The sequence below is a fragment of the Stegastes partitus genome, unplaced genomic scaffold (assembly GCF_000690725.1).
Source record: "Stegastes partitus isolate 25-593 unplaced genomic scaffold, Stegastes_partitus-1.0.2 Scaffold469, whole genome shotgun sequence".
NCBI classification, from domain to species: Eukaryota; Metazoa; Chordata; class Actinopteri; family Pomacentridae; genus Stegastes; species Stegastes partitus.
Genome location: NW_007578200.1, coordinates 450,804 through 462,478, shown reverse-complemented (window position 1 = coordinate 462,478; position 11,675 = coordinate 450,804). Strand labels below are relative to the sequence as shown.

The window sequence follows — 11,675 nt, the reverse complement described above, 5'->3', positions numbered from 1 at the left end:
AGCCCATCCGAAACGCTGCCCTTGAAAAGTTTTCCGTTCCCCATCTGCAGGTCAGCTGACTGGCTTTTATTAGCACTTCATTAAAATTCATTAATTGCTTCCTTTCTCCTGGGCGCAGGCGGAATCAAAACTGGAACTGTCAGAAATGAGAGCAGGAGCAACTGTCCTGTGCTCCAGATACACAACCACCACCACCGGCGACGACACACACACACACACACACACACACACACACATCCACCCATCTGCGCTAAAGACACAACAACAGGACGCCACGGAGGAGAGAGAGAGCGGCTTAAAGAAGTAGACGTAAATTTTATTTACTTGTTCTGTACATAAAGGGTCAATACCAGCACAGGTGTTAACCATGGGAAATATTAACACATGTAAATGGTATAAGAAAATAAAAGGCACAATTTTCAATTCTTAAGTAAAAGACAGGCTTTCCTAGAATATGAGAAGAGAGAGCACAGTAATACTGTTAATGCCATATCAAAATAACTCAGAAGCATGAGAAAAGCAAGTTCACCTCAAGACAGGAAATAATCAGGGTGTATTGCTTAATTAGTAAAAATTTCATTAAGCTTGACGAGGAGAGAAAACAAAAAAAAACACCCACGCTGGTTTGTCTGCACAGTCCAGGTGGGATTAAAATAAGAGGAACCTTTATTCTTTATGAGGAAATAAATGACATTAAGCAGCATTGAGCCAGGTAAACCATCCCCCTGGCCGAGAGGTCATGCACAGAGGCAACCAGCAGGCATTTTTCCCTTTTTGTAAATGTCACCGTAGGTACTTTTGTTTAATAACGCCACTTTTTTTGTTAACAAAAAAAAAAAAAGAAAAAGTTTGATTTAATCGCCGACTACAAAACTGACCAACAAAAGAAAAAAAAAAGAAGGGATACAACTAAAAGCTGCACGATATTAACTCCGAGTGAAGCATCGATCTGAACAGAAAGCACTAAATAGATGAGGGGGGGGTTCAGTTCTACAGCAGAAATCCAGGGTTCTGCGCCGTTTGCACAACTGTTTAATCCTCGTGATTAACAGAACTGCTTGCAGCACAATAAAGATTCTTTCCTCTACTGTTTGCATATAGAGACAAAAAACAAAAAAGGACCAAATATTGAAGCTGGTTGAAATCCTACATGGACAGGAGTGAGATCACATGAAAAACAACGGGTTAGAGATGGATTGCATGCGCTGAAAGTAAGACTCGTCTTACTCCGAAAAGGCATTGATGGGATCTCATTGGCTTGCTGAGACATTCCTCCTTCCCTGACCCATGCCACTGAAAGTGGAGTTTTTTTTTTTTGTCACCTCAGTGCAAAAGGCTTCAGTCCTCATGCCCACACTGTGTTTTTTTTTTTTAGGTTTGCCTTGTAGTCAGATGCTTGTGGGACGTGCTGGCCGGTGCTACTGCCGTTGCTATTTGACTTTTGAAAACCCGTTCAAAGCTTGGCACAAAAAAAAAAAAAAAGTTCTCTTTTAGTACTTGGTGCTGTTAGCACTAAAAAAACAAAACCTGCTAATCTCTAAGCAATGTCGTCTTAGTTCAAAACCATGTGAGAGTAGAGGTACCAAGTGGACACGCAGAGTTATCGTCCCTCTAGCAGACATCTCCAAAAATAACACATTGATCATCTGGCACTAATAAGAAAAAGATGAATCACATATGGCCGTGTCATGTCTTATTAACACAAGATAAATAAGTCTCATCAGCCAGCCAGCAGGTCGGATGGGATCTGGGATGTCCACGAACCCATCGCTTCTGCTTCCTCCTGACACAAACCACACATCATATACACACTAAGAGAAAAAAACAAAACAACCCAACTAACTCCTGGCCAATGTGTGTGTGTCATGGTTAAGGTACGACAGTGACTTGATTGTTTGGAGAAGTTTGACTGGCTGGTTAAGCTCCTCGTCGCCTCAGTGCTCTCCCAAGTCCGTAGGGATATTGCTTTTCCCTATTTCATACAAATATCCTCAACAACACAAACACACACCGACGCTTTCAAAAGTCCCCAAGACTTCAAACATAACACAGAAAAAAAAAAAAAAGACCTGTTGTGATGTAATATGGTAACTGTGAACACGCATACATGCACTTACACACACACACACACTCGTATACACACTCACACTGATGCCCAGTGATCTGGAAATGAAAAGGACACTAATGCAAAAAAAACAAACACTGCTCAGCCTGGAACCAAGACGTGGAGGAAAAAAACAAAATAACTGGGAGAAGTGGGGTCAGGTTTTTAGTTTGGATCTGATGTCCAAAGCTGTAAACAGTCAGAAAGCCTTGCGACGGTTGGCAACAACAGAGGGGTCGCTATCGTGGTACAGCCCCAAGCAGGCAAGCACATAACCGTGACACTGGCGGGGGAAGGTGGAGAGAGCCAGCGGGTCCAGGTACACGTCGATACCGGCGGCGGCGGCAAGAGGCTCCAGCCCAACTCGGAGGTCAGTCACTCTCATCCGGGTTCTGGGGGTCTATGATTTTGACGTGGGTGAACGGGAACAGGCCCCTCCGTCCGTTCACCTCGCCCTCCCACTGGCCGCTGATGTTCATCCGCGTCACCTTGACGATGTCGCCGACCTGAGGGCAGGAGGAGAGGAAGCTCGGTTAGACGTGTTTGATGTGAACGAGCCGGCTGTCAGCAGTGGCAGATGTTTAGCATGAAATAACTCCAATTCCAGACATATTTCCAGCTTCAGTCACGGAGGTCACGAGACGCTTTACTGGATGCTCGTTCAGTCTCAACCACACTGCAAAGCAAGAGTCTGACAAACCAAACTGAAGACACGAAGCCATGAGCCCAACAGTGAGGGGGTCTCAGTAGGGCAGAGGTCTCCAGCTCCGGTCCTTGTGAGCTGCTGTCCTGCAGGTTCTAGACGTTACTGCAACACACCTAACTCAGACTAATGGATCATCAACAGACTCGTGTAGAACTCGACAACAAGCTGCTGGAGATCCATCCATCCGACTACAACCTGCAGGACAGTAGCTCACGAGGACCAGAGCTGGAGATCCCTGCAGTAGGGGGATGGTTTGGGTCCACGTGTCCCCCTCAGAAGGTCACAACAAACCAATACGAAGGTGTTCAGAGTGACCAGCTTCTGTCGTGATGGGAGTGGTTTCACTGGATGGTTTGATGAGTCTAACAACGATGTGAATCATAAGCTACAGACAGATCTCACCCCAATCCAACACCTATCTTGAACCAGCACTCGTCACAAAACCATCAAACCCCAAATGAGGCAATCTCTTCTGGAATAGGATCCCTACAGTATGAAGCAAAGTCAAAGGTTGCTGAAGCAATTTGTGTTGCAATATGATGGGCTTTCCTCTGATTTATCAAAAAACAGATTCCTGATAGCTAACAGGAAAAACAAATGCTCACGGCAGCAGGCTAACGCTATTTTAAAACCTGTCCCAATCTGCTTCCACCGATTTATTAATACGCGCCTTTTAAAATAAAACCCGGCCGTCAGATCTCCACTCGTACGTGACACGGCGGTTTGAAGCGGAGGAGCCGTCGCTCAGATGGTTCCTGACACTCGGCGTGACCCCAATCTGTTAAAGCCATATGTTCTTTATCAGGATTAGAAGAAGAAAAAAAAAAGTCTCCATCATCATCAAAAACCGTGATTGAAAGGGCACAGTGTCGGTAGCGTCAACGTGAACGAGGCTTCAAGGACGTTCAGTCCCAGACGCTATCTGCCACGATAATCCCTGATGCCACTCTGGAATGACAGGAATGCCACGTAGTTGTAAAAAAGCTTCTGTCAAAGAATTATGGGGGGAAAAAAAAAATGAATGGAGTCGGTCTGTTTGAAAGAATCATAATGAAGTGAAATCAGAGAAGCGTCACAGAAAGAAGAAGCTGATGGGTTTCATTCACTGTTTGCATCTTCTAACTGGAATTACAACAAACAAACGCTAACACATCAGATGCAACCATTTACAAGTCATGTGCAACTAGTAAGAGAGCAGGAATAAAAAACAAGAGTCACCAGTGCTGTGTTATAAATAATAAAACACAGCAGCCTATACGTTAAAGTCTAAAACATCGAGGACACAACCTGATTTCATTTGTCTCGTAGCGAATAAATAATGACTCATAGCTTCTGCTTCTCGAACCCCAGAGGCCCTAAAATAGCCGCGGCACAAAACTAGAGAGGTTTTTTTTTTTTTTTGCTGGAAGCCACGACAGACACTCAGAGGAGACATGATGAGACGAGATAAGGTATGTGCTTTCGGTGCAGAGCAGTTTTTAGACCACTGAATCAAAAATACCATCGGAAACACGAGGTTATTAGCTTTTTTTTAATTTATTTTTTTGCTGTGAAGCTCCAGTTCAATACTCACAGCGTAATAGATGTAAACACGTGATGCAGCGTTAGCATGAGGTGCCGCTAAAAGCTCGACTGTCACACAAGAGGGACGGCGTGAATTTATCACCGACATGAAGGTTTGAACAGGATCAGAGGCACTGAATAATTCCATATTGCTGAAGTGCAGCTGCTGAATATGGTGATTTGTGTTCTTAGGTTTGAATTTATCTGTGTAGGCCTAGCTGTTGTCAACATGGAGAGGGGTTTTCTCTGGCTCAGAATACACTTTGGGGGGCGACTACTAGCAGCAGTGAGCCTGTGCTATCCTGTTTGACTGACATCTGAGCAGCTGATGAACTAAAACGTCCATTTTTCTTGAGTAAACAAACCCCCGATGAACAAAACTGGCTTCCTGGGTCCTGCATAGTCCAGTAGCCAAAACTTTGTGACTCTGGCTGCTGGTAAAACACAGCATACGATCAGGCAGAGCACTTTTTTTTAGGGTTGGCAAATAGGAAACACATCCCAGACATGCTGCTGATCATCATCACCACATGCAGAAAAGCAGCTCCACCAGAAACATCTCAGAGTTTGATGACAAATTCATATCAGCAGGGAAAAACAACGGTCAATTATTGTGAGCAGTCGATGTGATCAGCAATCAGAACAAACCCAATACGTGATGTGTGAGCTTCAAGCAGCAAGATAAACGTTAACATATTCAACCCAAACTCAGGGTTCTCCTCTGTAAGGGATTTAGTTTGTTTAGTTCAGGTGAACAGAAGCGAGCAACAAAGGCGTCCCAGAGGAGCAGCAGTCGTATCCAGTACGTTTGCATTCAGAAAAACCCAACGAAGGTCTTCACTTGTTAATCTTCAGGGGACCATAAACACACCCTGCACCCTGACAGCATGACAATAGCATCTTTCTAAGTTTAATTCATCTTAATTAAGCATTTGCAGCACCGATTTATCACAGCTTATTGAATCCTTAAAGTTCTGCCTGTCCAGCCAGCGACTAGAGGCGGCTGTGCTCCTGCTGGAAAGAGGATGGGCCCAAAAACAGGCCTCCAGCCAAAAACATGAACAATATGCACAACTTCTGTACCTACTGTAGCTCCTTACTTGTGCCCAGTTTATATATATATATATATATATAAGTGACAGTGTGTGCTGGGTTCAGCTTGCCACTGCAGCTATATGTGGACGACCACAGCATCAAATGGTATAAACTAAGATGAACCAGGACAAAGCGAATCCAGACGTATACAGAGTTTGTCCTGTTCTGGATGGTTATGACCAACAGAGACATGAACGCAGAACAAATGTGGCTTTCTAAAGTCTTACTCCATAACATTAAACAGTTCTGTCATTAACAATAAAATGTGAGACTCTACATTAATGACAATTAAATCACTCTATGCCTGATCAAAGCCAATGTCTGATTCCTGTTGTCTTATTTAGTAAAAACACGACCGACTCTTACAGTAGCTCTGATGGCTTGTCCACACTGTCTGGGGCAACATGTTCATTGCTGTTGTGTTAAGACAAGGTTTTAATTTCATTTTTGCAAGGCTAAAACTCAACTTAACTCCTATATTGACTGTACGCAGCACTAACCCAAGACCCAGTAGTGCTGTTATGAGTATTTATACTCGTGTGCTGGTCTCTGTATGTTTTCAGCAGTGGGGTTTCTTTTTTTTCTGAACTTCAACAGAGTGGATCATGTTAGAGCTAATAAATGTTTCAACAGCTATTTTTTTTACCAGAATTACTGCAATGCAGAAAAAAAAAAACAATCGTGTCTCTGCACGGATTGGTTGATGAGAAAATGGCATACAGTTGCACCGGCAGAATACTGGCACTTGCATTTACAGTGTGCCAGATACAGTTACAGCCCATTACATTTGGCTTCACAGAAGCATTATCTTTGTGCAAATGTTGTGTAAACACAGGATACAACAACCGAGGATCACACTTGTTGTAGGGCTGCAACGTGCCTTTACATTTCTGGAGGGCAGGGAGGGCATATCAGGGTAGGTTATGTGCCTGTGCCTCACCTACAGTATAGATCGAACACTAAAGTTTAAATCAAGCTTAACACAGTAATATTCCACATCAATTTACACACTATTATTTTAGATATTCTTCCAGAAGATTCCCTGAAACGGGGAAACACTTGTGCCTCACGTCTGCAGGGTCACATGTGTGTGATCAGGGTCTACAAAACACACCCTCAGCTTGCATGTAAACACTTCACACTGTACGAGACGGCGCTCAGCGGTTGTGTTTTTGTCACTCATTAACAGTCTGCTGCGACACAAACTTCACTGCCACTGCTTTACATTTCCCAGAACAGCGTGACGTCGGTACCAAATAAAGTGACATTTTAGTTTCACTTCTCAAACGCTCACTTTTATTGCCGATTTGCATGCATTCTCTTTCTCTCCATTGCGGCGTCAGTCAAATGAATATTTTCTTATCGAGCTTCCATCTCTCAGCCAACTGCTGACAAAAAAAGATGCAGCGAAGGGCAGCGAAGGGTGCAGACACTGGCAAACTTTTGTGTGCCTTGCTGACCCATTCCACTCACGTCACAGCGTCAGTTTGAATGAATTTTTGTGAGGTGACTGTTATTGGGCAGAGGAGAGAGAGCAGAGAGGACGGGACTAACGCTATTAGTGAGAGCGCCTAACCTCTAGCATGAATACCGTCATGTTCCACTCATTTCTGTCCAAGAGTCACAGGGACGGAGTGTATCTCTGTACCCATCTCCAGTGACCTAGTTTACTTCCTACATACACTGACAAACGCTGTCATTCCATATTTATCTCCAACTCAACTCAGTCTACCATGAGACAAAAGCGTATTTTGGAGCCCTACATTGCGTGATTTAACATACTGCCACAGTCGAAGCAGATCTGTATTCACCAGCGTAAACTGCTGAGAAATGCAACACAGCTGTGAAATGCAGCAGTGCTGCCATCAGAGCTGCTGGCAGTTTAACAGCTAGCTGGCTAGCTAGCTAGCAGGAAGACTGAGCCAGAGCCCCCCTAAGCTAAGAAGGCTCTGAATCAGGACTCTGATCACTAATCAATGGAAACTGAGTCACAGTAATAAGTCCCCACCTCCCCTAAAGTCACAGCTTCCAGAGTGCAATACCGCGCTGTCAAACAGACGCACTACATAGATTACTAACACTTCCTCCTTTACTGCAGCACGACTTCTCCTCCAATCAGAAGCCACAGAATCGGTGTCCTAATGATCCGACACCAAATACCACCGAGGCGTCACACTGCAGCCAGACGCCGGTTCCCAGAGCAACAACTTCACCAACCTTTGCAAATTAACAAAACCTTGCACAGACCATCTTTTTTTGATGCGCCCACACAACAAGTGCATATTATTAAACATTAGGAGGAACCACAAGTCCTCTCAAGACACTTCACACCCTGAAGCAGCAAACCTCTGTAGGCGGCACCGGTGTTTTCCCCCGTCGCCGCTAGCACTGCAATATTAATGTAAAACGCGCTGAAACGTTACAAGAAATGGCGCGGTGACAGAAATATTCCACTTTAGGTGTGACACTGACTACGTCTAGCATTCAGTTTTGAACTGCATCATGACTTTTTTGGACCTTCTTCGAAGGACTGTCCACATTCGAGCTACTTCTAAATACAAAACTTTGCCGCCCTATGATATTGTGTGAAGTTTGCTTTGATGCAAAACAAGACTGTCAAAACTTCTCACAGCTTCTGGTACATCCCCGCCAAGCTGTGATAATCTGAAGAGCAAACTAACATCCTCTGACCCGCTGTCTTGTCCACACTTCAAAACTTTGCAGTGTTTCATCCTTAAAGCGAAAACTGAGTTACTGAAGGATGCGTAATTAAATTTTGTAAGCAAGGGCGAGCTGGACGCGAGCATCTTCTGTTAAACAATGCAGCTGGCATCTTTTCTATTTGAAGCAGCGCAGTGGACGCCAAGTGGTGGCACTTACTTGGCATGGAGATTTACAGCATGATGTTGCAATACAAATCAAAAGTGCTGCCACAGATGTACTGATTTTATGTCAAACAAAAATTGGATTTTCAAATTGCCTTAATATTGAAAATATTCCAAAAGGACCAAATGGTTTCACTTCAATATGAAATCTCTGCCAGAAGTAGCATCATGTTGAACAGGAGTGTGACACCCTGAAATCAAAAAGGTGGATAAAGGGAGCGGGAGAAGAGAAAAGGCTCAAGACACAGGTAAAAACAATAAGGAGAAAGTGTACAATACCTCTAGAGCGAGAGCTGTTTTGTCGTAGGCACAGGGCACTCGCTTCTGGATGGCCTTTGCCATGACCGGGCCGTTCTGCATGGACGGGAGAGGAGTGATAACTGCTCCGGGTGTGCCGGGGGGCAGCGGAGAGGGCGTCTGGGGCTGGGCGTAGGCGTGGACGAGGGCGTGGGAGGGCTCGGGGATCCCGTAGCTGTTGGAGTTGCGAGATCCGTGCGAAGGCTGGCCGGGATGGGGCGGAGGTCGTACCAGTTTCTCCACATAGGGCACGGGGATCATGCCGACACGTCCCTCTTTGCTCTTGGCGCTCCACCACTGCTCCTCTGGCTTTTCTAGGATGATGAGGATCTCCCCTTTCTTGAAGGGAAGGTCTTCCGCGTCGCTGCCCGTGAAGTCGTATAGAGTCCGCACGTACTCCACGTTCTCCTCTGGGCCGACCATGGGCTGGATGGGACCGGTCACTGTGCTTGGATACCTTGACAGATGGAGATAGGGCGACGTTATTGGGTTATTATGAAGAGTAGGCTGAAATGATGGGGCTAATGAAGTCAGGAACAGGTTTCAGATATTATTTGTTGGGTAATCTTTGATTTGCAAAAAGGGTTAACAAGGAAAATGTGCATATTAATGTTTACTGTATGCAAGTAGGTGGAAAACGGCTTGCATAAGAACAATTAGTGCACATTTAAGACATGGAAATGCAACATATAGAAGTGAATGAAACCCAACTAAAACCAGCACCGTAGTCGACTAAACACCCCACATGGCCTCACTAAAAACACTGGATGTGTGGTGATGGCGTCCAACAACTTCAAATCTGGCAACCTGGGAGCTTCATGACATAACTGACAGAAAGTGGGTTAGTTCTGTTAAAAATAGACAGTCTAGTTAAGAAGGAGGAGGAGGAGGAGGAGGGCTGCCTTTCCCTTACCTGGGGGCTGGCTCTATCAGCGTGGTCGTGTCCAGGTAGTGGATTTTGTAGAACTCCAGGAGAGCCGGGAGGTGCTCGAACTCCTGGTCGCCGATCTTGAACCTCTTGCTGGGCAACGAGTTGATGATATAGTGCGACACTTTGGAGTTCTCGGACACTGACAGCACGTAGTCGCCGGGGCAGGTCGACGAGTCTCGGACCAGGAACATGCCATGTCTCTGTCCTTGTAGCCTATTCTGTGCCTCCTGTCGTGACACGGGTCCAAAATACCAGGCGGACCGATCGGATGAATCGAACCGAGCGGTTGACATTTCACAAAAAAAATAAGTTAATATACAAATGAGAAGGCCTAGACAATAAGTTAAAAAAACAAAAACGTGTGGTTGCAGTGAGCCAATCACAGCAAATAGTAGGATTTGGAAGATGCAGGGCAGGGCATACGTCGCCCTGTGGAGCTTTTTCCGAGGGTTCTGCACAAACGCTGCAGGCACCACAGACCTGATTTCTTTTAATAAAGAAGAAGAGAAAAAAAAAAACAACCTTTCACAGACACTTGATCCAACTTTGGAGCATAATGTGGTTCCGTGTGTTCAGCAGTCCGCCGCCGAACAAATCGCTTTTAGAAGAAAATAATAAAACTTACGACGGAGGCCCGAAGCAACAATGATCAATAAAAAGCTTCCCCTTTTCGTTCCGCCTTCCGAGAACAAACAGCAGGCTTCTAATAATTTATCTCCTCCAGTCAGTGTCAGTTATGAGAACGGAAAAGGTGGCCCCCTCTTCAGCTTTTTTTTCCTCTTCCCCCCTTTTTTTTCTTTACATCTGATAAATCCTCATATCTGCCAGAAAGGTCGCCCAGAAGCCGCAAAGTAGGATTAGTTTTTCTCGCGTCTCACGGTAAGGCACACGTCATGGAAACGGGCGTTTGAATCCCCTTCTCGCTCTTCTCTCTCTCTCCCGACTCGGAGCTCGACTTTTGAGGCAACACAGCAGAAAAATGGCGGCTCGCAACACGTCTTCACACAAGAAATTATTTCACGGCAGCGGCAGCTCGTCTCCTGCGCGTGCATCTCAAACGGGGCTGCGACCGTTGGGCGGCTGTCGGCTCCCTCTCTCTCTCCCTCTCTCTCTCTCTCTCTCTCCTTCTTTCTCTCTCTCTCTTTCTGTCTGTCTCGCGCGCACACAAACACACCCGACCGCTCACGGAGGATCCCGAATTCGCCGGTTCGATGTTTTTATTAAAGCTCACTTCGCTCCCTTCACTCGCTCGGTTCTTTTTTTTTTCTGCTACGTCTGCCCCCCCTCCCCTTTTCACCCGAGCCGCCAGAAAGTGTAGAGTACGGAGACCGAAAAATGGCGACGGGAGGGCAGGTCCCGCTTTCTAAAGCTGCACGTCACTAACGCCTGGAGGTTTGAGAGGAGGAGGGAGGAGGAGGAGGTGGTGGTGGTGGGAGGAGGAAATAAAGGAGGGTGGGCGGGTGACGAGGACGCGGACGGCCCCCTCACCCCCGTGAGGAGAGAGAGGTAGGTGTCAGTCCGTCATGTTTCCAGAGAACATGAGGATGGCATCGGCTAGCTAGCAGAGCACACAACAGGTCCACATGCATGAGTGGAGGAGCTGCAGCTAGCATGTGTGTCCCAGCTAGCAGCACCGGCTAACGCTACCTACAGGTTCTGAGGGAAACACTTCAACCTGATGTTCAAAGAACGTTACTACCATACTGTTCCTGTGAGGTTAAAAAGTGAGCTAAAGCAGAGAGGTTTTACTAAACGTTCTTGAACGTTCTCAAAATGTTTCTAAATGTTATCAAGGCCGTTCAAAAAAACAAATAAATAAAAAAACACTTTTCTGTAATGTCAACCCTTTTTCTGCATTATTAAAGTTTTTGGAGAACGTTAAGGGTTTTTGTTATGTCTTTCGAGAACATTGCTCTTCTTTTTAAAAATATTCTGGGAACATTGAAAAAAAAAGATGTTTGTATGCAATAAGAACCATTCTGGAACGTTCTCAGAAGGTTTCTATAATGTGATATATCGTCAACCCTTTTTCTGTATTTTTAAACTTTTCTGAGAACGTTTGGGTCTTTGGAACATCTTTAGGGAACATTGCTC

General features: G+C 45.4%; 1 protein-coding gene across 1 annotated transcript; it reads right to left on the bottom strand.

Annotated features, from left to right (window-relative positions):
* Positions 1 to 295: 295 nt before the first annotated feature.
* crkl (v-crk avian sarcoma virus CT10 oncogene homolog-like) lies at positions 296 to 10,924 on the bottom strand. Its single transcript, XM_008286780.1, has 3 exons — positions 9,564 to 10,924; positions 8,633 to 9,107; positions 296 to 2,610 (listed from the first exon to the last, which is right to left on the bottom strand). The coding sequence occupies exons 1-3, from the start codon at positions 9,872 to 9,874 to the stop codon at positions 2,476 to 2,478; spliced, it is 921 nt and encodes a 306-aa protein (XP_008285002.1). The 5' UTR covers positions 9,875 to 10,924; the 3' UTR covers positions 296 to 2,475.
* Between the last annotated feature and the right edge of the window lie 751 nt (positions 10,925 to 11,675).